The following is a 24,653-nucleotide window of genomic DNA, read 5'->3' as shown; positions in this document are numbered from 1 at the left end:
ATGGGGCAGAACTGGGGGCTTTTGCTCACGGCACATTTCAGGAATCCCAGCTTTTTCCTTCTCTCATCGGATGTTTCTGTCTCAGTTTCCCTGACTCCTCACCTGTGCGGGTGCCTCTCAGACTCTCCCTTTCCTCACCAGCCTGGAGATCCGGGACCCATGGCTCTTCCCCTCGTTCCAGCCAGGCGATCAGGTCAGGTTTGGGAATGGGGAATCCTGCACAGGGGGTGAAATCAGGGAAGCTCAGGGCGCATGGAGCATTGGTAGAGTATTTGTCAGAAGGAACATTCCCTGAATTAAGCTGAGCCTACATGGGACTGTGGTAACTCCGACCCTTTCGAAGGAGCAGGCATGTGGGGTGGGGAGGTGGGGTGGGGGAGTGTTCTCACGCACTCACTAGGAGTTCTCAGGGTAGATGAGCTCTGGGGGACTTTCTGGTACACGCAGCTCTGGTGTTAAGCTCCTGCCTATTTCCAAACCAGCACATCGGTGCTGGATCTAGCGGTGCTGGGGGAGCTACTGCACCCCCTGGCTTGAAGTGGTTTCCATTCTATCCAGGGTTTACAGTTTGGTTCAGTGGGTCTCAGCCCCCCACTGTACAAATTGTCCCAGCACCCCTGAGCCTGCAGCACCGAAAGCCCTCCCCATGGATGGAGCTCGTCCCAAGAGGACCGGTGAACCCCGCAAAGCTCAGTTCTTCAGGCTTTAGCTCCAGCCCCATGCAATGGGGCTCCCACTTTGTGCCCTGGGCCCCACAAATCTAACGCCGGCCCTGCATGGCGGCCCCCCTGAAACCTGGTTGCGGACCCACAGGGGCCCTGGTTGAGAAGCACTTCACTTTGAGACCCATTCCTTCCAAATCCAACTGAGCAGAGTCAGACACGCAGACCCTACGGCTTATAATAGCTGAGGACACAGGAATCCCTTACCCAGCGAAGTCACCGTCTCGTAATTCTCCTGCATGACATCCCTGTAGAGGGCTCTCTGAGCGGGGTCCAGCAGAGCCCCCTGCCCCTGGGTGAAATACACAGCCACCTCCTCGAAGGTCACCGGCATCTGAAACAACAAGAGTCCCCCCTCAGGGCCTGCTGCCCCAGCCACAATCCCACTAGTCATGGGGGAGGAGGCCCAGAAAAGCAGAATCCCCCCCACAGACACACACCCTGCTCAGAGCAGCCAGGAGGCTCCAGGGGGTGGGAGAAGGTGAGAGCTCCTTGTCCCCCCAGCACACGGAGCGGGGCAGGGTCTTCTCATTTCCCACCCGCCTGCCAGCCACAGGCTGACACGGGAAGCAGAGCTCCGAGCCGGGGACCGGGACAGGAATCCCCACAGCTCCCCTTCGTATTTCACAGCAGCCCCTGGCCAGTGGGTCAGGCTCCAGCACTGGGAGTCTGGTCCGTTTTCCCAGCCCTGCCCGGGGGGGGGGGTGTTTCCTGCTTCAGAAAAGGGGGAATCCCCCCCCCCCCCCCAGCCGTGCCAATGGGCCTGTTCTGCACGGCGCGGGCTGGTTCCCCCCGCCCCGCACACACCGGGGGCTGGCGGCAGCTTTCCCGGGCCCGGGGCAGGGAATCGCAGCCGGCTCCGCGGGGAGCAGCCCGGGGCCAAACCCGCCCCCTGCAGCCCGGGGGTGACGGGGGGGGCGGGTCTCTCTTACCTTCCCCCCGAGCGGGGGCCCCCGGGGCAGGGGCCGGGCCGGGAAGGGGCCCTGGCCGGGCTGGGGGCTCTGCCCTGGGAGAGGCTCCCGGGGAGCAGCGGGCAGGGCCCGGCTGGAGGTTCCCCTCTCCCGGCTGCAGCCCGGGCTCCGGGCTCCCAGCACCAGCCGCCGGGGCTCGGGGATCTCGCCGGGAGCCAGAGTCCCCGCAGCGGCTGCGAGTCACTTCCTGCGGCCGGGCCTGAGCCCCGCGATCCTCCCCCCAGAGCCGCCCCCCAGCTCCTCCTGGGTCCTAGCGATCAACCCACCGCGCTGCAGCGCTCTGCCCCAGAGCCTGCCCCCTTGAGGCCCAACCTACCCAGGGCTCCGGCAGCTTTTCCCTGTACTAAGGGGGCATCGTGCATAGAAGCCACCCTGTTAGTGACTGGACAGAACGGATCCATCCAGACCCCAGGGAGGGGGGAGAAGGGGCGTTTCTAATGGAAATTGGGGATTGTTCCAGAGAGTCCCCAATATCCTCAAGCACGTGGGGGTGAGAGGTCCTGGTCCTAGAGAGGCTGCTCAGAGCCCTAGCAGCAGAAGACACATTTCTCGGGGACACTGACTCTGTGTGACACCTCACCCTAGACATAGGAATGTCGTTTTTCAAGTGTTTAATTTGTGCCAGGGCTTCCCAGGGGTGGGCCCCAGACAGCACCTCTAGGCTTGGCAGTTCATAGCCCCCGTACCTCTGGGCCTGGCAGTTCAGAGCCCCGGCACCTCTTGGGCTTGGCACTTCAGAGCCCCAGCCAGTGTTGAGGGAACACTTTGAATAGTGGGGGTGCTGAAAGTCAGTGCCCTTACCCCTGTCCGCCCCCCCTCCCCAAGTTGGCAGAGGGGACCCAGGAGAGGGGGGCCAGCAGCTGGGAGCCTTGCACTGGTGGGCTGGCAGTGGGGTGCCGGCAGGCCAGGAAACAGGAAGCGGGGATCCAGCAGTGATGCCCTGGCTAAAACCTGAGGGTGCTGCAGCACCCCCTGCATCACTAGTTCCCACGCCTATGGCCCAATAGGGTGACTAGATGTCCCGATAAAATTGGGACTGTCCTGATATTGAGCAGTTTGGCAGTTGGGGTCCCAAATTTCATGGTGCCCTACGCAGCTATGTCTGCTGTGTATGCCGAAGGACGGCCCTGACTGTGGTACACATGTTCCCCTTTATCCCTGACTGAATTTTACTGCACCCTCCCAGATGTTGATCACTTTCTCTCTGTTGAAGGATTACTAATATAATCTCTGCATAAAGATCACTTATTTTTCCTTTAAATACCCACGTGGTAGGAAACCTTTCTGATTTTGCTTTTTTCCTGTTGCCAATTTGTGTAAATCTTCTCGGATTTTTCCTCCTTTTCTTCTCATTATCAGTGCTGCACCTACCCTGGCCCAGCCCCAGCTGCGGCAGCCTGGCCCAGCCCCGAACCTGGGCAGCATGGTCCAGCCATGAACCTTGGTGGCCCGGCCTGGACCCAGGTGAGGGTGGGGCACCACAGCGTGGCCCGGAACCAGCTGGGGGGGGCCTGGCCCAGGGCCAGCCACGGCCAGGGCGGCCCGGCCCAGAGCCAGCCGCAGCCTCAACACAGCTGCGGTGGCCCGGCCCAGTCCCAAACCTGGGTGGCCCGGCCTGGACCCAGCCACGGCAGCGTGGCCCAGCCAAGCCCGAACCCAGGCGGCTCAGCCTGGAGCCAGCCTCAGCTGGGGCAGTGCAAACGGAACCCAGATGGCCCGGCTTGGAGCCAGCCAGGGCTGGGGCAGCCCGGCCTGAAGCCAGTTGCGGCCGGGGTAGCCCAGCCTAGACCCAGCCGTGTTGGCCTGGCCCAGACCTAGCCACGGTCGGGACGCCCCTCCCTGAACCTAGCCCCAGCCTGGACCTGCGAGGGCCAGGTGTGGGGAGCCTATCCTGTGGCTCCAGCCCCGGAGCTACCGCAGCAGGGAGAAGCGCCCCTCCCACACAAGCCCAGGTACTGCTGTGAGGAGACAGAGCTGGGGGGAGTCCTCTATCCCTGACGTAGCCCCGGAGCACTCTCCTGCATCCCAAACCCCTCATCCCCAGCCCCACCCAAGCCCATACCCCCAGCCGGAGCCCTCCACCCCACCCAACCCTCTGCCCCAGCCCGGAGGCCCTCATCCCCGGCCCCACCCCAGAGCCTGCACCCCCAGCTGGAGACCTCACACCCCTGCACCCCAACCCTCTGCCCCAGCCCTGAGCCCCTCCCCCACACTGAATTCCTTGGCCCCACCCCCACCACATGCATTTTGTTATGTGCACCGATATGAAGGTGATGTGTCACACATCACCTCCATATAGGTGCACATAACAAAATTCATTCTGCACATGGGTGGGAAAAATTAGAGGGAACACCGGTGGTAAGGCTGAGAGAACAGGGGTTTGGGAAACCCAGCTCAGCGATCAGAATCGCTTTAGCACAACGTGTGAGTGTGTCTCCTGCAAATAGACCTAGAGGCCAATGGTCTGATTCTCTTCTCACAACAACCTCACACTGGTGTAGACAAGTCACGTGACTCCAGTGGGATTACTCCTGACTAGCGCCAGGGGGAGGGAGTGGAGGATGAGCCCCATGACCCAGTCAGACTGGTCCTGATTTGTACTGGGGTCAGGGAGAGGGACACGAGATTTCAGAGAGTTTTATCTCTAAGGGAAGTTTGAGGAGCCTGTGACAGGGCAGGGGTGAGGTTGGTTGGGTGACCTCACTGTGCATTTCCATTCCAGACCACGTCTGGATTGCTTTAACCTTTCACCTTACCTCTGCAGTTGGCAGCCATTTCATGCAACACAAAGGACACGGGGAGTGGAAGAAACTAAACTCTACTTTATTATTTAAACAGACAAGCAAAAGGCAGACTCCTTTCCCCACCCCTAGCCCAGCTCAGTTCAGTCCCAGCCCGTTGCTCCACCCAACTCCCCCACGGACCGGCAACAGAGCAACATCTACACATTGGGAGAAAAGTGCTGAGAAGCCATGAGGGATTCTGGGAGCCTGTCACAAAAGGAAATACCCTGAGAGCAGGGAATCCAAAGAGCTCAGGTCAGAGGGATGAGTGTGGGGTGATTGGGGCAGAGACAATCTCTGTCATCCCCACTCAGGACACTGTGGCAGATGGGAAGGGGGTGAACAGCAGGGCTCTCAGGCTCCTCATCTCCCTCTGGCCTCAGTGATGGGGGTCGGTCTGGCTTCAAGGCTGCCCAGGTCAGTTGACATCCCCGGCTCCCTTCTTGCTTGCATCCTACCTTGGCATCTCAGCAATAGGGAGACGCTGCCCCCTCCCCCATCATTTTTCTTGGGGTGTCGTTCAGAGCTGTCAAGTTTCCTTCCCCACTCTGAACTCTAGGGTACAGATGTAGGGACCCACATGAAAGACCCCCTAAGCTTATTTCTACCAGCTTAGGTTAAAACTTCCCCAAGGCACAAAGTCTTTGCCCTTGGATTAGGTAAAACGCTGCCACCACCAAGTGCTCTAACAAAGAACCAGGGAAAAGGACCACTTGGAGTTCCTCTTCCCCCAGTTATCCCCCCAAGCCCTTACACCCCCTTTCCTGGGGAGGCTTGAGAATAAACAAGTTGAGCACAGACCAGCTTGGGTTTCTTAGGACCATAAGAATGCAATCAGATTCTTAAAAAACAGAACTTTATTAGAAGAACAAAACAAAGACAAAAGAAACACTGTGTAAAACAAGAGCCATTTAGATTTCAGGAACAGCTTCACACAACACTCAGGCTACGTCTAGTCTCTCTCTGGCTCTGATGCAGCGAGTTCACAGTTCTCAGCCTCAGCCATCTGACTTTTAGGAGGAAAGCCAGCCATTTCCCAGCTCTGTTCTCCCCGCCTTCTCCCTGACAGTATCTCACATCTCTGCGGGGATCAGGCAGTATCTTCATTCCCTGTTTCAGTCTCTGCCTCCGAGTGTAAATCTAGTGCTAACTCTCAGTGTTTGTGCAGATATGGATAATTGTCATTGTTCTAACAGCACAAAAATCCCATGACAAAGGGTAGAAAAAGGTCAAAATACAATTGAAAAGGACTATTCTGGCAAAGGACCATTTGTGTTGTGATTTCCTCAATAAATCTGAGCTACATCTTGTCAAGCTAAACTAATATCAAAATGTGTGACCAAACGGTGGTCGGGAAGAGAGAAAAACCCACAATACAGGGTGGGCTATAAAGCATGTTCATAAAGTGAAATCTCAGAGAATCTTCAGATTCAAAATCAGGACAATATATTTACCCATTTTCTTCTAAGGTGGCTAAACCTGCTTTACTTCTTGCCTCATTATTTGGTCATGTTAGTTTCACAAGTTTTAGGGTTATCATAATAAAAACAAAGCAGCTTCCCACCTAAAAATGATCTGGACCAGCCCAGACAACAACTGGGAGCAATTTTACCAAGAGACGGAAACCAGGCTATAAGATTAGAAAGGTCAAAACGTGCCTTCAGATTCATTTGGATTCGGACACTTTCCGTCATGGAGAGCCAGAGACACGGTGGTAAGTGACACCTTAGGAGGTGGAGGGGTAGAACGGGGACAGGATAAAACTCTCTATTGCTGGGATAGAGGCTGCTGTGTGGAGAGTGGAAGGTGACGGTGCTGGGGGAAGGAGGGAATCTCTCGGGCTCACCCCATCGCCCTGAAATAGCACAGAAACTAAAACAGCCTATTTCGCTCTGCGCAGGTGCTCAGGGAACCCGCCGGGGGACCTGCCGTGGTGCCCCTCCCTCGGCCCCAACTATACCACAGCCCAGACCTGCTGGGGTGGCCCCTCGGCCCCAGCTATGCCGTGGCCAGGGCATCCCTACCCTGGCCCAATGCCGGCCGCGGCGGCAGGGCGTAGCCAGGACCCAGCCGCAGCAGCCCGGCCCAGACCTGAACCTGGCCCTAACCCTAACCCTAACCCTAACCCTAATTTTACCAAGAGACGGAAACCAGGCTATAAGATTAGAAAGGTCAAAACGTGCCTTCAGATTCATTTGGATTCGGACACTTTCCGTCATGGAGAGCCAGAGACACGGTGGTAAGTGACACCTTAGGAGGTGGAGGGGTAGAACGGGGACAGGATAAAACTCTCTATTGCTGGGATAGAGGCTGCTGTGTGGAGAGTGGAAGGTGACGGTGCTGGGGGAAGGAGGGAATCTCTCGGGCTCACCCCATCGCCCTGAAATAGCACAGAAACTAAAACAGCCTATTTCGCTCTGCGCAGGTGCTCAGGGAACCCGCCGGGGGACCTGCCGTGGTGCCCCTCCCTCGGCCCCAACTATACCACAGCCCAGACCTGTTGGGGTGGCCCCTCGGCCCCAGCTATGCCGTGGCCAGGGCATCCCTACCCTGGCCCAATGCCGGCCGCGGCGGCAGGGCGTAGCCAGGACCCAGCCGCAGCAGCCCGGCCCGGACCTGAACCTGGCCCGGACCCAGCTGCGGCGGCTTGGCCCTGTCTCAGGGTGCCTCTCCCCAAACCCAGCCCGGGTCCCGTCACCTCTCTCGCCCTCGTAGCCCCGGAGGAATCTGGTGGAGGGTCACAGAGATGCGCTGGCTAATCCCAACCGCACTTCCGACCACAGAGAGAACCTCCGAGGCTGATGCTACACAGGTGGGATCTCCAGGCCTCCCACAAAAGGCTGTGAAAATCAGTCCCTCCCAGTGCTGCTGTCTGAATGCAGACAGGGCAGGGAGAAGGGGCAGAGGGGGTGAGTGAGGAGAGGCAGCACCTCTCTACCCCTGTGCTCTCCCTCGCCTCTTATCCCATGATCCCCAAACACTCGATAGCCCAGCACCCAGCTCCACCAGCCTCAACCTTTCAATGTCTAGTTTCCTTCCAAAATACCTCCTCGTCCCTTAACCTTTAATCCCAGCGCCCTGGGGAGGGGAGGAGTTACCAGCCCCCAGGGACACTCCCCCTGCATGGAACAGCCCAGGTAAGTGGGGCAGCCCAGCCCAAGGGCTGGTGGAAGATGGAGGGTGGGGACAAGTGTCTACAGTGAACATGTGCCCTAGCCTAGTCTTTCCTCTTCGAGTGATGGTCCCTATTGTACTCCAGGAGGATTATGCACATACTCTGGGCCCGGAGCTGGAGCTTTTCAAAGTAGGAGTGTCCACTGGTCCACGCACGTGCCCTTGTACCACCTTGTGGGTCCACCCCAGGCGATAAGGGGCGGGACAGACTGACCGCATCGTCAGTTCCTTCTCACCCCACAGGGTCCGAGTCAGAGCTTCTGCGGTCTTCTCATACTTAGCACTGTGCTGTCCAAACTTTCCAGGAAGATTGTGTTTTATTCTTGTACATAGGATTTTACTATTTTTGTAGTAATTTTCTTGTTTCTAGAAGGGAACTTCAGCCAGGCAGAGGGACCATCTGGAGGAGTTTCTCTCTTTCTCTTCCTTCCCCCACCTTTGGCCCATCAGCTCAGCAGCCAGGGCTGCAGCAGGGAGGAGGGGCTGATCGTGGCTTCTTCTCTGCCTGGGGTTTGCTTAGACCAGGCAGAGCCAGAGGGTCACTGACCAGCTGTTGCTCGGCTGCTGCTGGATCCTTACCCCAGGGATGCGCAGCTAGATATTTGGGAGGCAAATACCCCTGATGTGTGTGGGAATGAGGAAATGGGTTTGTCACTGTGGCCAGCCCCAGTCAGAGCATTCAGAGAATTTCCCGGCTGTGTGGAGGAATCTCTGATGTCCAACATGGTGTTAGCTCCACTTGGAGCATTTTCCACACTGAGAACATCTCAGAGGTTTCTTCCCTGTGCGGATTTGCAGATGCCTGAACCATGGAAGCACCAAATGAAGCTTCCCCAACATTCAAGGTCCCACTGTTGTGTTGATCGCTGAAGTGTGAGCTTGGATTGAATCTTTTCCCACAGTCAAGCTATTCGTAGGGTTGCTCTCACCCTTGTGGGTTCTCCGATGTTTAGTGAGGTTTGAGCTCTTACTGAAGCTTTTCCCACAAGCAAGGCATTCATGAGGTTTATAGCCTGTGTGGATTCTCTGATGTAAGATAAGGTTTGATCTGTGCATGAAACTTTTCCCACAGTCAAGGCATTTATAAGGTCTTTTTCCCGTGTGGCTCGCCTGGTGTCTAATAAGAGATGATCTGTGTGGGAAACTTTTCCCACAGTCCAAGCACTTATGGGGTCTCTCGCCTGTGTGGGTTGCCTGATGTGTAATAAGGGCTGATCTCCGTCTGAAATTTTTCCCACACTCCAAGCACTCATGGGGTCTCTCTCCTGTGTGTATTGTCTGATGTCTATTACGGGCTGATCTGTGTGTGAAACTTTTCCCACAGTCCAAGCACTTATAGGGTTTCTCGCCTGTGTGGATTCTCTGATGTGTAACAAGGCCTGATCTCTGTGTGAAACTTTTCCCACAATCAAGGCATTTATAGGGTCTTTCTCCCCTCTGGATTCTCCAGTGTTCATTAAGGTCTGATTTGTGGCTGAAACTTTCCCCACAGTCCAGGCATTTATAGGGTCTCTCTCTTGTGTGGATTTGCCGATGTTTAGTAAGGTTTGAGCGGTTATTGAAGCTTTTCCCACAGTCCAAACATTTATAGGGCTTCTCTCCTGTGTGGATTGTCTGATGTGATATAAGGTCTGTTTTCTGAATGAAACTTTTCCCACAGTGCAGGCACTGATGTGGTTTATCTCCAGTATGAATCCTCTGATGTCTAATAAGGTGTGAGCTCTCAATGAAACTTTTCCCACAGTCGAGGCATTTATAGGGTCGCTCCCCTGTGTGGGTCCTCCAATGTCCAACGAGGTGTGAGCTACGGCTAAAACTTTTCCCGCAGTCCAGGCACTTATGGGGTTTCTCTCCAGTATGGATTGTTTGATGTGTAACAAGGTGTGATCTCAGAATGAATTGTTCCCCACACTGGAGGCAGTAGTAGGGTTTCTCTTCCTGGGGATTTCTCTGCTGAGCTATGGGATCCTTTTCTCCTCCCCCATATATAATAGATTCATCCACTTTCTTCTTTGCATGGTTTTCCAGCAGCCTCTCTGACCCGTGCCAATTTCCCCAGGCTTCTCCCTCTTCCAAGCACTGGGATAAATTCCCTTCAGCTCTTCCCACAAAGGTCCCCTGTGATTTCACTTCCCCAGGAACATGCTCATGATGATTCCCCTCCTCGTTCTCACTCACTCTCTGATCACCTGCTGGGAGAGAGAGACACTCCAGGAGAAAGAGGAATAGCTCAAAGGAAAAACCCAACACGCTAACGCCGTAAAGACTGAGCAATTGGATTCTACCTCTACTTCCCACCCAAACACTCACAGGGAAGGAAAGTTGGGAAGGAAACTCCTGCAGCTAACAGGACAGGCGGAAAGCCGTGAGCGATATCTGCCGACTACATTCCTGCCTTGGCTGAGACGAGGCAGAACTAAGGGCGCTCGCTCATAGCACATTTTTGGGTTTATCAACTTTTTCCTTCACTCGCCAGATCATTTCGCTGTCAGTTTCACTGAGTCCTCACCTGTGTGAGTGCCTCTTGGTATCTCTCTTTTCTCACAGGCCTGGAGATCGGGGATCCACGGCTCTTCCCCTCGTTCCAGCCGGGCAATCAGGTCAGGTTTGGGAATGGGAAATCCTGCACAGGGGGTGAAATCAGCCCAGATCAGGGTGCATGGAGGATTGGGAGAGTGTCTGTCACAAAGGGCATTCTATGAATTGAACCTGTTCCCGTGCTGTGCTGAGAAAATTTGGAATCCAAGGGGATGGGAACATAGATGAGCCCTCTTGGGAGAGGCAGATGTCTGAGGAGGTGGGGAGAATTATTACGCCCTCACTAGGAGTTCCCAGGAGTTAAACCCCTACAGAGCCCAGAGCCCTCCCCATGGCTGGAGTTATTCCCAAGAAGGGAGGTGACCAGGGATTGTGTGTGCAACCGAGAAACAATACAGACAGGACAATACACAGTTTCTATCCCCTTGAAAGCTGGGGGATGGGTTTGGATGGTTTAGCACGTCCATTAGGTTTTGGCATCCTGGTCCCATTGAAGGGGGTTTGGAGATGCAAGTCTCTCTCACACAGAAGCTGTGCATTATGGAACCCATGCCCCTCCAATCTAACTGACCAGGGAAGAACCTGACCAGAGTCAGAAATGCAGGCCCAAAACTTTCTAATAACTGAGGGGACGGGAATCTCTTACCCAGGAAGGTCACCGTCTCGTAGTTCTCCTGCATGACGTCCCTGTAGAGGGTTCTCTGACCGGGGTCCAGCAGAGCCCCCTGCCCCTCAGTGAAATACACAGCCACCTCCTCGAAGGTCACCAGCATCTGAAACAACAAGAGTCCCCCACTCAGAACCTGCTGCCCCAGCTGCAATCCCACTAGTCACACAGGAAAGGAAGAAGAAAAAAGCAACATCTTGGAAGCTCTGGGAGGACAACAGTGGCAGAATCCCACCCCAACCGTGCTCAGAGCAGCCAGGTGGCTTCAGGGGGTGGGGAGAAACTGAGAGCTCCTTGTCCCTTCCAGCAGATGGAGGAGAGCAGGGCCTTCTCATTTACCATCCACCTGCTAAGCCAGAGGTTGATACAGGAAGCAGAGCTCTGAGCGGGGGACAGGAATCCTGACAGCTTCCCTTTGTATTTCACAGTAGCCTCTGGCTAACGGGTTCAGGGTCCAGCACTGGGAGTCTGTTCAGTTTTCCCAGTCCTGCCCTGGGGGGGTTTCCTGGTTCAGAAATGGGGGGGGGGGGGTGTCCCCACCCCCGCAATGGGCTGGTTTGGAAAATCAGGCCCAGGGTGAACCTGTCCCAGCAGGTTTATCACACCCTATCCCCTCCCTCCCTGCCTCACACTGTGTGTTTCCTGCCCCTCCCCCTCCACAACAACCCTCCCTTCAGCTCCCTGAAAATCTCCTACCTGATCTGGCTCCAACACAGCCATTTCCCTTCTCTCTCCCGTGGGAATACAGGCCGATCTGGACTGAAACCTGGATGTGATTCTCCAGCCTGTCAGGGTGAGAGGGGAGATTGGGGAGGTTACAGAAAGGGCTTGAGTCCATTTCAAACCCCAATTCCCCCACAGGCTGTCTCCCTTACTCCTGGGGGAATTCTGTGCAACTGCGCATGCGCAGAATTTATGTCCCCCGTATATTTTTGTTTCCCTGCAGAAAAATTACTTTCTGATGGGGAAGCAAAGGGAAGCGACAAAAGCAGTCATGCGACCCTCCCCAGCAGTATGTTTCTGGTGCACAGGGCAGCTGGCAGAGAGGTAAATCACTGCGGGGCGGGTAGGGTGGCTCCTACCCTGCGTTGGGCTTAGCTGTTAGTCCTGGCTGGGCTGGAGAAGACGGGACTTCCTATTCTCCAGCACGGCACCTGAGGCCATGTCAGACGCACCCCCAGATTTCTCCTCTGATGTAGGAAGCTCTGCGAACTCACCCTCCCACCCACACTTCCTGCACCCATCGCTCCTCAGCTGCAGGGGAAGGGATGACTGTACAGGGAGCTGGTCCCGCATCCACCCAACCCCCATGCATCCAGACCCCCTCACAGCCAGACTCTTCCACCGAGCCTTGCCCACCTCCGCACCCAGCCCGACAAGCTCCACTCCTCCTGCACTTTGACCACCCCAAGGAGCCACCCGCACCCAGATCCCCACCCTACCTACCCCCAACTAGATGCACCTGGATTGCAACCACACTGAGCCCCACTCCCCAGCATCTGGATGCCCCCATTAAGCCTCCCACACCCAGACCCCCTGGCTGAGCTCTATATCCCCCACACATTCAGACCTCCTTGCTGAGATTTATCCCCCACCCACATCCAGACCCCACCCTGCTGAGCCCTAACCACCTTCACCTGGACCCCCCTGCGGAGTCCCATTACCGTTCCACCCATAAACCCCAAACAAGCCCCTGTGCATCCAGATCCCCCCCTCACATGGATCCCTCACGGAGCCACCCAGATTGCTCCACACAGGACCCTCTCAAACCACACCTGGATTCCTCCAACACCAAGACCCTCCCCACTGGGATCCTGCCTTGCTGAGCCTGCCTGCCCACACCTGGTGCACCTGGCATGGGGGGCAGGGCTCTGGGGTGTTTCTGGGGCAGGCCCAGTCCTTGCGCTGTGTCAGGGTTGGGTGCAGCCTCACCACTGAGTCCGTGTACTGGAAGCGCGGAGCTGCACAGTGATCTCCCACCTCTGTGCAGCCAATGGCCTGTGCTCCCTAATGCCCATGCTGGAGCTTCCTCATTTATTTGACCCCAAAAAATTGCAGAATTTTAAAATACTGTGCACAAAACTTTTAATTTCTTGGTGCATAATGCCCTCAGGAGTATCTCCCTGCAGACAGACACTCTGGACTCTGCCATGCTAGGAAGACAACTGGTTAGTTTATTACTCCTCAGACCAGGCCCCTCCCAGCAGAACTAAACCCACCAGGGCACTTTTAAACTCTCTCAGTAAAAGCATCCCTGAGGCGAATGCTAGAAAAAGAGCAGAATCAAAGGAGCCAGTTTGGGGGATTCCCCCTGACACTGTCCCCAAAGGCAGCACATCCCCCCAGGCTCCGAGCAGCCCAGTGATTCAAGAGAGACAGGACCTGGCTTTTCCTCTCCCAGCTCCTCCTCTTGTTCCCAGGAGAGGAAGTCTGCCCAGGGGGTGCAGGGAATGGATCTGGGCAGGGCTGGGACCTGAGAACCTCCCTCCCCACTTACTGCTCCTGCTGCCCCTTTCAGTCTGGTCACTCTCTGTTTCTATCACCATCCCTCTCTCCCCTTCCCTCTATCCGGGAGAACTGATTCTGCCCCATTTACATGGCCATTTGCTCTTCAGTAGACTGATCGGTTTGAACCTGGCTGTGTGAGGGCAACAGCTCTGGGACCCAGGGCCAGTGTAACCACTAGGCGAACTAGGCGGCTCCCTAGAGCACCAAGATTTGGGGGCGCCAAAAAGCGGCGCCCAAACATTTTGTTTTACACTCTTGCTTAGGGGCAGGTACGTGTCAGTCTCCAGTGCTCGGGCCGCTGCGCCAGGGTCAAGCAGCCTCTTCACCTCGGAGTCTCCCCCGCTTGCCCGGGGGCCACTCCTCCTCTTAGGCTCCCCGGCTGCTGCCGCCGTGGCCACCCGGGAGGATGCGGGCGGAGGGCGCCGCGGCGGAGGAGACGCAAGGGGCCAGGCTCAGCTGGGGCCCGCCGAGAGCAGCAGCAACCGGGTGCTGCTCAGTGCGGGGGAGCCGGGCGGCAGCAGCCTCTACAAGGTGGAAGTTTCACCTAGGGTGCAAAACATCCTTGCACTGGTCCTGCTGGGACCTGCAGGCACAGGTGGAGCCCCCCCCCTCCGGTACAAACTCACCAGCAGGTCCCTGAAAGGGGCCCTTTGTGCAGAGTCACTTTCCTGCCTGGCCCCAGCCCTGTCCCCCGGGGGTCTCTCGCCTCACCTGCCGGCTCCAGCTCAGGGGCTGTCAGCAGAGCCCGAGGCTGCCCCTGGGGCTGGGTCCAGCCACCGAGAAAGTTCCCACGGGGGCTGGGCAGGGAAGGGGCTTTGATGAAGGTCTCTCCCAGGCTCAGACTCTGCTGGATAAGAAGCAGCGTCTCAGTCTGGGCTCCCAGATCAAAATGGAGGAGGCAGCAGCTTCTGACCCAGAGAGCTCAACTCCAGGGCTGTAATAACAGGAGCAGGGAGAGAAACACACCCGCCGCCTCCTCCTCTCCCTTAGCCAGAACCGGAGCCCTCTGGTGGCAGCAGCTAATGCCTGAGCCTCCCTGTCCTGCTCCGGCAACCCCCAGGGACAGGCAGGTAGAGGCTGATCCCATTGGCCCATCCACACTCACCCCGTGCCAGAGCCAGCAGTGACTCCGGTCTGACTCCGGTGTGGCTGAGATCTGAATCCTACCCGGCAATCAGACCAGGGCCCTGGGCAGCCCCAAACACTCAGGAGACAGACCTCCCAAAATCACGGGTTTGTCTGAAAATAATAAATTGGGGAGGGGGAGTGGAAATTTGCCTTGTAGCTTCTGAGCCCGGCGGAGTTAGTCCCCTGATCACCCCAAATACTGCTTTGACTAGTTTCAGGAGAAAAAAAAAATTCCCAGTGCCTGTTGGGCAGGGCAGCCCCTCACCGTCTCGTGGGGCGGAGGCGTTGCCTTTGAATCTCTCCCCATCCCTCTGCCTTCTCCCTGCCTCTGTCTCTCCCTTCCCCAGGCAGTCTCCCCACATCCCCCCCCCTTTCCCTCGCAGTGCCCCCCCACATCTTCCCTCTATTTCAGCCTCTTTCCCTTCAGCCCCATAGGTCCTCCCGATTCCCCTGCATCGCCCCATCCTCCCTTCAGTGCAAGCAACCACTGCCCCCCATCCCACCCTACCCCCCGCATCGCCATCACCGGCCTCCTGCCCCCTCCATCCCGTTCCCCCCGCCTGCCCACACATACCCCTGCACCTCCTCCCTCTGCAGCCCGGGGGTGACCCTGGGGGGGGGGCGGGTCTCTCTTACCTTCCCTCCGAGCGGGGCCCCCCCGGGGCAGGGGCCGGGCTGGGGGCTCTGCTCTGGGAGAGGCTCCCGGGGAGCAGCGGGCAGGGCCCGGCTGGAGGTTCCCCTCTCCCGGCTGCAGCCCGGGCTCCGGGCTCCGGGCTCCCAGCACCAGCCGCCGGGGCTCGGGGATCTCGCCGGGAGCCAGAGTCCCCGCAGCGGCTGCGAGTCACTTCCTGCGGCCGGGCCTGAGCCCCGCGATCCTCCCCCCAGAGCCGCCCCCCAGCCGCTCCTGGGTCCTAGCGATCAACCCACCGCGCTGCAGCCCCCCTGCCCCAGACCCTGCCCCCTGAGGCCCCACCTGCCCTGGGCTCCTCCAGCTTCTCCCAGCGCTATGTAGACGCCCTGCCCAGAAGCCACAGGATCGATGGGGGGACAGAAAGGAAACGAGCAGATCCCGGGGCGGGGGGAGAAGGGGGGTTTCTAGGGAGACTCCAGGTTGTTCCAGAGGATCCAGGGGTGTCGGGGAGCAGGGGACACTGTGTGTGATCCGCTCTGGTAACAGACTGGCCCAGGGAGCAGTTGGTCAGAGCTGGTGTCTTGTCTCCACACCAGGCTCCCTGGCCACCAGACCTGGGCCGGAGCTCCCAGCTCTGCTCCCCTGGCTCGGGTCATGGAGCTGTCAGAGCTTTGACTCTGGCTTCTGCTGGTTGACTTGCTGGTCCACATGAACCTGCCCTGGGCTCTATTTAAACCCCTTCATGTCTGCCCCCCTCCCAAGGATCCCCTCTGCCCATCTCCCAGTGGCTCCCCCTGTGGGCACTGACCGCAGCTCCCCGTGGCTCTGCCCACTCAGGATTGTCCCCTATTTCCCCCTCATCGTATCCTGGCTCCGCGCTGCACCCCAGAAGTGGTCAGCAGATTTGGCTCCTACGGGGGGGGGGGGGCGCACAACTGTGCACTCTCACCCACAGGCACTGCCCCCCCAGCTCCCAGCCCATGGCAGGGGCAGTGCACAGACCCTCATGCTCCCCCTCACACACACACCTGGGAGCCGGACCTGCTGGCCCCTTCCAGGGCACAGCACAGTGCCAGGACCGGTAGGGACGAGCCTGCCGTAGCCCTGCAGCACCGCCGACCGGACTTTTACCAGCTTGGTTGGCAGAGCTGACCGTAGCGGGCAGGGTCCTTTTTCAACTGGGCGTTCTGGTCAAAAACCAGACACCTGGCAACCCTAATGGGAAATGCCAGCCAGAGGGGATTTCCATTGCAGATGAAACATTTTCCCCACCAATCCCTAGAAGAGTCTGAAAAGCTGAAGAATTAGCAGCTCTGGTCTGAGCATGGGCAGCAGGCTTAGCCACCACCAGACGCCTGGGCTGTGGTGGTCCCACGTGCACTCCGCCTCTTCCCCTCCCTGCTTCGCCCCTTCCCGGAGACCCCCACTGCCCAGGTGCTGCCTTGTGAGTCCCTCCTTGCCTCTTGCCCACTCCACCTCCACCCCCTTGGAGGTTCCCACTGCTTGCTGTGTCCCTCCTCAGGGTGGCTTGGGCAAGCGGCTTGGGCTGGTGCTTGGGTCAGCCTGGGGTCAGGCGGGTGCTGGGTCCGGTCCTCCTCCAGCACATGGTGGGAGTGGGGGGGGCGAGGGGGGACTCAGGGCTCTGGTGGGTGAGGGGGGCTGCCAGAGGCAGGACCTCTCACAGAAGGGGTGGAGCCAGGGCACTAGGCTCCCCGAAGGTGGGGCGGGGGGGGGGTTACCCGCTGTCCATGGGTATGACACTAAGAGCTCCAGTGTTGAGGGGAAAAGGGTGCATTGTTCTATGAGGACAACACCTATCAGGCCTGACCCACTCCTCATGCATTGCTTTCACAGTATTTATCCAGAACGGGTCATGGGAAGTCGCTAATAAAGGCTTATGTCACACTGTTCCTCATGATCCTTGAAAGAAGCGTGGACAGATGATCTTTAAGGAACTACATTTATATACCAGAAACTGTTTTAAAGCCTGAATCCAGTCGGGGCTGACAAACCGGTTTTGCCAGAAGAGGGATTTCTTTTCATCTCTCTCCCACAATTCATAGGTAGATGAAGCATTGTAAGGAACACAATTGAAGTCCTGTTTCCATATAGCAGTGGTTCTCAAACGGGGGTACATGTACACCTGGGGTACACAGAGGTCTTCCAGGGGGACATCAACTCATCTAGATATTTGCCTCATTTTACAACAGGCTACAGAAAAAGCACTATCGAAGTCAGGACAAACTAAAATTTCATACAATGACTTGTTTATACCACTCTATAGACCACACACTGAAATGTAGGTACAATATTTATATTCCAATTGATTTCTTTTATAAAATTATAAAGGTACAAATGAGAAAGGAAGCAATTTTTCAGCAATAGTGCGGTGGCTGTGACACTTGTGTATTTTTGTCTTATTTGGTAAGCAAGTCGTTTTTCAGTGAGGTGAAACTTGGGGGTAGGCAAGACAAATCAGACTCCTGAAAGGGATACAATGGTTGGGAAAGTTTGAGAGCCACTGGCATATAGACCAACAGAAAGAACACGCTGGAGAACAAATACAGGGGGGTGCGGGAGAGAGCACTTGAGCGGTTTACTGGACTATACCTGGGGAACAAGAACTGCACCCTGCAATCCTTCAGGAAGCAAAACAGGAGAGCACGTTTTACATTCGTGAAAAGAGGGATCCCAGCGATGATGGCTGGTGACTCTGGGAGATGCTTTAGCCACGGATTTTACTTGTTAAGTTAAACTCAGACCGTCTGAATCCTGATATACCTGGTGTTTGTATGTGTAACCTGTTGGTCTTATTGCTTCGTTGCTAAACTCCTGTTTGTTTTCACTAAAACTATATCTCAGTGCTGTGATGTTATATTGGCGCCAACCCTCAGTTGAATCAAACAAGCTGGTATTGTCCCTTTGGGGACAGCTTACCTGGGAATTTCTCCGTGTCCAGTGGAGAGGGGCTGGACACTGCAGAAGGACACGTCAGAGGGGCTGGAGGAAAAGGTTACGTCTAGTGTGAACCTGCCAGGCAAAGTAAGGACTGGCAGAGCCCTGGGGAGTTTGCGTGGGGAGCTAAGGCTGGAGGTGACAGGGAACAGACACCCAGTTCAGCAGAAGCACGTCTCCCTCGCGCTGAGGCTGGGGGTGGGGGGGTGGGGGTGGGGGTAACAAGGAGATTCACAGTCTGGGACATCTGGAGGAAACATCACAGTCGGAACCTGCAGTGTGAGGAGCTCAGGGATGGTGAAATAACAGGCTTAGAAAAGAAACAACCCACCCACCTCCCATGCTGGGGATTCCACAAGCTCCCTTCGAAGCTATTTCAGAGCTTAAATACCCACATGGTTAGAAAGTTTCTTAATCTCGCACCTAAATCTCCCTTGCTGCAGTTTAACATTTTTTACTTCTCATCCTCCCTTCAGTGGCCATGGAGCACAACTGATCCCCAGTCTCTGTATAACAGCCCTTAGCAAGGCTGCAGACCATCACCAGTCTGGTTTTCTCAAGACTAATAGACCCACTTTTTAAAATCTTCCTCCACAGGTTGGGTTTTCTAGATCTCTGGTCATTTTATTTTGCCCTCCTGGGGGCTTGATCCAATTTGTCCTCATTTTTCCTGAAGTGTGGTGCCCAGAACTGGACACAGGACTCCAGCTTTGGTCTCGCCAGGGCCGAACAGAGTGGGACAATGACCTCCTGCAGCTTACATACAACACTCATGTTACTGTGCCCCAGAATGATACCAGCTTTTTCCCCAGCTGCGTCAATAGGTGACAGCCAGACAGCGTCTGAGTGAGTCCATTAAAGACCATTCCCCCTCGCCCATGTTATTCAAGACAAGGGACATTGGGAGTTTGAGAAACTAAATTCTACTTTATTCTTTTCAAAGCAAGAAATAAAAGCTGAATTCCGCACACCCCGAAAATCCAATGCCCAGCTCAGCATGGTGCGTTTCAGCCACAGCCCAGCACATTGCTGCTCCGGCCACACATGGCCCCCAGGGAAAGGGGAACAAGTTAAAGCTAGTAGAAAAACCACTCAATCCATGAGAGAGGCACTTGCCCTCCCTCCTCCTCTCAGCAATGGGGAGACACCGATACCTCTCCACAGCAGTCCTCTTGGGGCTTAATTTGTAGCCCTTTAGAGTTCAAGGATGACTTCACCCAGCACTCGTAGGACATTTCCTCTCTCTGGGACTTATGCAGTGAGTTCACAGTTCAAAGCCTCGCAAGAGCAAAGAATGCCCTTTCAAGGCCCTGGCCACCCACCCACCCTCTCCCCATCCTGATTGTATCTCACATCTCTGCAGGGATCAGGCAGTCACTTCCTTCCATATCTCTGACTCTCAGAGTGCATATCCAGCACTCGTCCTGAAGAGTTTTTGCAGATAGATGTTGATCATTTTCATTGTTCAAAGAACAAGAAATGAACAAAGAACAAAATGACAAAGGCTAGGGAAATATGAAAAGAAAATCAGAAAGGACTGTTTTGGCAAATGACCATTTCTCTTTTGAAGTCCCCAAGAAATCTGAGCTACAGCCTGTCAAACGAATTTAGTGTCAAAATACGTGACAGAACAGCCTTCACCAAAAAGAGAAAAACCCACAAACCAGGGTGGGCTACAAACTACTTTCCCATTCATGAAGTGAAATCCCAGAGAATCTTAAGACTCAAAATCTGAAGAACAATTTTACCCATTTCCTTCTGAACAGGCCAAACCTTCTTTACTCAGCACCACCGCATTATTTGGCTGTGTTATTGTCAAAAGTTTTAGCATCATCATAATAAAAGAAAAAGGAAAAAAAGACAAACCTAACCATTTCTAGACAGGAAGTTTTTGATCTGGATTTGGCTCGAAAAACTCCAGATGCCACTTTACCAATAGATGGAGGCTGGGATTGAAGCTCAAACTTGTGCTTTGGGGTTCATTTGAATTCCCCCTTCAGGTTTTGTGACATTTTCTTCTTGAGTCCTCAGGTGCCTGATTGAGGATCAAAGAAATTAAAGTGTGATTCCGAAGCATGGCGGCCAAAGGACACTGTGGTAAATGACACACATGAAGCGGGAGGGGTAGAAAGGGAAAAGGATAAACTCTCTATGGCTTGGGTAGAGGCTGCTCTGTCAAAGAAGATGAGTGAGGTTGATGGGGGCAGGAGAGAATCCTCCAGACTCACCCCGTCCCTCTCAAACAACACAGAAGGTAAAACACCACATTATTTTACTAGCCCTGCTCCAGCTCTTTTAGAATCTATTGAATCCAGGTGTATAAGGGAGAAACAGCACCAAAAATTAAATGCTTTTCACCATAAAGTGGAGGAATGTGAGGATGTCTAGAAATGAGACAATCTCACTGCAAAGGGGCACTTAGTGACTCTGACAATCACTTTGCTAATGGCAGATTGGAATAAACTGCTCAGGGGCAGTCTAGACAAGAAAAAGGGGTGGAGGAACAAAGGAGATGCCCCAGCTAATCCCAACCACTTTTCCTGCCCTAGACAGATGCTTGGAGGCTGATATTATCACTCCCCATTTATTCCCCCTCTGTAAGGCACAGATTTGTCTCAGGTCACCCCGCAAGCTGCTGGCAGAGTTGGGAATAGAGTTTAGGTCTCCTGGGTCCCAGGCCAGTGCTCTATTCATTAGGCAACATTGCTTCCCTCTCAGAGGCTGATACTGCAGTAGCAGAGGTGAGAAATCCAGGCTTCCAAGAAAAGGCCTTGTGGGAATCAGCCTGAATGCAGCGGGGGCAGGGAGACGGGGCAGAGGGGGTTAATGAGGAGAGGCAGCACCTCGCTACCCCTGTGCTCTCCCTCGCCTCTTATCCCATAATCCCCACACACTTGATACCCCAGCACCCCGCTCCCCCAGCCCCAACCGTTCAATCCCCAGTTTCCTCCCCAGAACCCATCACCCTGGTCCCTTAACTTCTGATCTCCCACAGCCCAGGGCCATGGGTGATTTGGGGAGGGGAGGAGTTACCAGTCCCCAGGGACACTCCCCCTGCAGGGAACAGCTCCAGGTAAGTGGGGGAGCCCAGCCCAGGGGCTGGTGGAAGATGGGGGGTGGGGACAGGTGTCTAGAGTGAAGGTGGGGCCTGGCCCAAGTGTCCTTCTCCTCATTTCCATGGCAGGGGGATCCCATGGGGGGGGGGGGGGGGGACGGACTTCAGCCAGGCAGACGGAGGTGCTGGAGGAGTTTCTCTCTCTCCCTTCCCCCACCTGCGGCTCATCAGCTCAACACCCAGGGCTGCAGCAGGGAGGAGGGGTTGATCGAGACTTTTCCTCCTCTGCCTGGGGTTTGCTTAGACCAGGCAGAAGCAGAGGGTCACTGACCAGCTGATGCTCAGCTGCTGCTGGATCCTCACCCCAGTGATGGACAGCTGGGTCCTTGGGAGCCAAACGCCCCTGATGTGTGTGGGAACGAGGAAATGGGTTTGTCACCATGGCCAGCCTTGGTCAAGGCCCTGAGAGAATTTCCCTGCTATGTGGAGGAGTCTCTGATGTCCAACACGGTGTTAGCTCCACTTGGAGCATTTTCCACACTGAGAACATCTCACAGGTTTCTTCCCTGTGCAGATCTGCAAATGCCTGATACTCTGGGAGCACCAAATGAACCTTCCCCAACATTCAAGGTCTCTGTTGTGTTGATCACTGATGTGTGAAGTCAAATTGAATCTTCTCCTGCAGTCAAGCTATTCGTAGGGTTGCTCTCACCCTTGTGAATTATCTGATGTTTGGTAAGCGCTGAGCTCTTAATGAAGCTTTTCCCACTCTCAAGGCATTTATATGGTCTCTCTCCTGTGTGTACTCTCTGGTGTATAATATGTTGCGACTTCTGAATGAAGCCTTTCCCACAGTCCAGGCATTTATGTGGTTTCTCTCCTGAGTGGATTTTCTGATGTGTGCTAAGCGTTGATTTCAAACTGAAACTTTTCCCACACTCAAGGCATATGTAAGGTCTCTCTCCAGTGTGGGTTTGCTGATGAATAATAAGGTTTGCACTGAAAAGGAATCTTTTCCCACAGTCAAGGCATTTGTAAGGTTTCACTTCATTGTGACTTGTCTGCTGGACTGGGGTTTCCTCGGGATCCTTGCATCCTCCGCCACGTTGAATGCATTCATCCAGTTTCTTCCTGGGACAGTTTCCCAGCTGCCTCACTGATCTGTGTTGATCTCCCCAGGCATTTCCTGGTTCTAAGCCCTGGGAAAAATTCCCTTTGGCGCTTCTGAAAAAAGTCTCCTGCGGTTCCAATTTCCCAGGAACTTCCTGCTGCTGATTCTCCTCCTTGTTCTCACTCACTGTCCTATCACCTGCTGGGAGAGAGAGAACCCAGACAGACAGGAGTCACTGCCTCTGCCGGGGAGAAAGGACAGAAAGAGGAATAGCAAAGAGAGAAAACACAACACAGTGACAGTTGGGGAGATGGAGACACTGGATTCTGCCTCCACATCCCACCCAAACACTCCCAAAGAAGGAAAGTCAGGGAGGAAATTCCTGACAGCTAACAGGATAGGTGGGAAGCTGTGACTGATATTTGCCTTCATAATATGACACGGGCTGACTGCAGCCCTGACCTGGGTGAGATGGGGCAGACCTAACTGGGGGCTTTTGCTCATGGCACATTTCAGGAGTCCCAGCTTTTTCCTTCTCTCACCAGATGTTTCTGTCTCAGTTTCCCTGACTCCTCACCTGTGCGGGTGCCTCTCAGACTCTCCCTTTCCTCACCGGCCTGGAGATCCGGGACCCATGGCTCTTCCCCTCGTTCCAGCCAGGCGATCAGGTCAGGTTTGGGAATGGGGAATCCTGCACAGGGGGTGAAATCAGGCAAGTTCAGGGCTCATGGAAAATTGGTAGAGTATTTGTCACAGAGAACATTTCCTGACTTTAACCTGAGCCTACATGGGACTATGGTAACTCTGACGCTTTGTGAGCAGCAGATATCTGGGGGAGGGGTGTTGTCATGCCCTCACTAGGAGTTCTCATGGTAGATGCGCTCTGGGGGACTTTCTGGTACACGCAGCTCTGGTGTTAAACTCCTGCCTATTTCCAAACCAGCACATCGGTGCTGGATCTAGCGGTGCTGGGGGAGCTGCCAGACCCCCGGCTTGAAGTGGTTTCCATTCTATCCAGGGTTTACAGTTTGGTTCAGTGGCTCTCAGCCCCCCACTGTACAGATTGTCCCAGCACCCCTGAGCCTGCAGCACCGAAAGCCCTCCCCATGGATGGAGCTCGTCCCGAGAGGACCGGTGAACGGTGTGTGAAGGAGAAATAACACAGGCAGGGCAATCCCCTGCTTCTGGCCCCTTGAAAGCTGGAGAGATGGGGATGAATTAGCCTGTCCATTGGGTTTCTGCCTCCCCTGTTCCCTTGAAGGGGGCATGGAGAAGAGCGTATCTCTCACAGTGGAGCTGTGGACTCTACCAGGGGGTCTCAACCTTCTTCTCTCTGAGGCCCCCCTGACATGGTATAAAAACGCCACAGCCCACCTCTGCCACACCGTTTGTCTGCCTATAAAAGCCAGGACCAGCATTCGGGAGCAGGGCAAATACCCGGGGTCCCATGCCCCATGGGGCCCTGCAAAGCTCAATTGCTCAGGCTTTAACTTCAGCCCCATGCAGTGGGGCTCCCACTTTGTGCCCTGGGCCCCACAAATCTAATGCTGGCCCTGCATGGCAGCCCCCTGAAACCTGGTCGCGGCCCCACAGGGGCCCCGGTTGAGAAGCACTTCCCTTTGAGACCCATTCCTTCCAAATCCAACTGAGCAGAGTCAGACACGCAGACCCTACGGCTTATAATAGCTGAGGACACAGGAATCCCTTACCCAGCGAGGTCACCGTCTCGTAATTCTCCTGCATGACATCCCTGTAGAGGGCTCTCTGAGCGGGGTCCAGCAGAGCCCCCTGCCCCTGGGTGAAATACACAGCCACCTCCTCGAAGGTCACCGGCATCTGGAACAACAGGAGTCCCCCCTCAGCGCCTGCTGCCCCAGCCACAATCCCACTAGTCATGGGGGAGGAGGCCCAGAAAAGCAGAATCCCCCCCACAGACACACACCCTGCTCAGAGCAGCCAGGAGGCTCCAGGGGGTGGGAGAAGGTGAGAGCTCCTTGTCCCCCCAGCACACGGAGCGGGGCAGGGTCTTCTCATTTCCCACCCGCCTGCCAGCCACAGGCTGAGACGGGCAGCAGAGCTCCGAGCCGGGGACGGGGACAGGAATCCCGACAGCTTCCCTTCGTACTTCACAGCAGCCCCTGGCCAGTGGGTCAGGCTCCAGCGCTGGGAGTCTGGTCCGTTTTCCCAGCCCTGCCCCGGGGGGGGGGGGTGTTTCCTGCTTCAGAAATGGGGGAATCCCCCCCCAGCCGTGCCAATGGGTCTGTTCCGCACGGCCCTGGCTGGCTGCCCCCGCCCCGCACGCACCGGGGGCTGGCGGTGCAGTGTAGCAAATTGCTCTGGGTAGGAATGTGCGTCTGACTGTGTCCTGAGCATGCTCAGTTCATCTGCTGAAGCCACTGCCCTTCACGCT

General features: G+C 55.6%; 2 protein-coding genes across 4 annotated transcripts in view; both read right to left on the bottom strand.

Annotated features, from left to right (window-relative positions):
* The window catches only part of LOC144274268 (uncharacterized), a 31,656-nt gene extending 19,891 nt beyond the window's left edge, over nt 1-11,765 (bottom strand). The window contains exons 1-4 of one of the 2 annotated variants that reach the window (XM_077832933.1): nt 11,552-11,765; nt 10,835-10,961; nt 10,160-10,273; nt 8,664-9,842 (exon numbers count right to left, since the gene is read on the bottom strand). In XM_077832933.1, coding sequence (XP_077689059.1) covers nt 8,664-9,842; nt 10,160-10,273; nt 10,835-10,961; nt 11,552-11,575 — 1,444 coding nt within the window. In that variant the 5' untranslated portion in view covers nt 11,576-11,765. Of the gene's footprint in view, nt 1-102; nt 217-929; nt 1,342-8,663; nt 9,843-10,159; nt 10,274-10,834; nt 10,962-11,551 lie in introns of those variants that run through there. The other variant, XM_077832932.1, reaches the window with a different exon arrangement.
* A 7,273-nt stretch (nt 11,766-19,038) lies between these two features.
* Nucleotides 19,039-24,397, bottom strand: LOC144274265 (zinc finger protein 688-like). 2 transcript variants are annotated; one of them, XR_013347850.1, is made up of 5 exons: nt 24,186-24,397; nt 23,953-24,079; nt 22,821-22,934; nt 21,464-22,444; nt 19,039-20,112 (listed from the first exon to the last, which is right to left on the bottom strand). XR_013347850.1 is itself a non-coding variant. In XM_077832929.1 (4 exons), the coding sequence occupies exons 2-4, from the start codon at nt 24,077-24,079 to the stop codon at nt 21,795-21,797; spliced, it is 891 nt and encodes a 296-aa protein (XP_077689055.1). In that variant the 5' UTR covers nt 24,186-24,397; the 3' UTR covers nt 21,288-21,794. The 2 variants fall into 2 exon arrangements, 1 of the variants encoding a protein (XP_077689055.1); XM_077832929.1 differs by lacking the exon at nt 19,039-20,112 and having other exon boundaries at nt 21,288-22,444.
* Between the last annotated feature and the right edge of the window lie 256 nt (nt 24,398-24,653).

The sequence above is a fragment of the Eretmochelys imbricata genome, chromosome 14, assembly GCF_965152235.1.
Source record: "Eretmochelys imbricata isolate rEreImb1 chromosome 14, rEreImb1.hap1, whole genome shotgun sequence".
Taxonomy (NCBI): domain Eukaryota; kingdom Metazoa; phylum Chordata; order Testudines; family Cheloniidae; genus Eretmochelys; species Eretmochelys imbricata.
The sequence above is the reverse complement of the archived record's forward strand: the minus strand, read 5'-3'. Positions and strand labels throughout refer to the sequence as shown.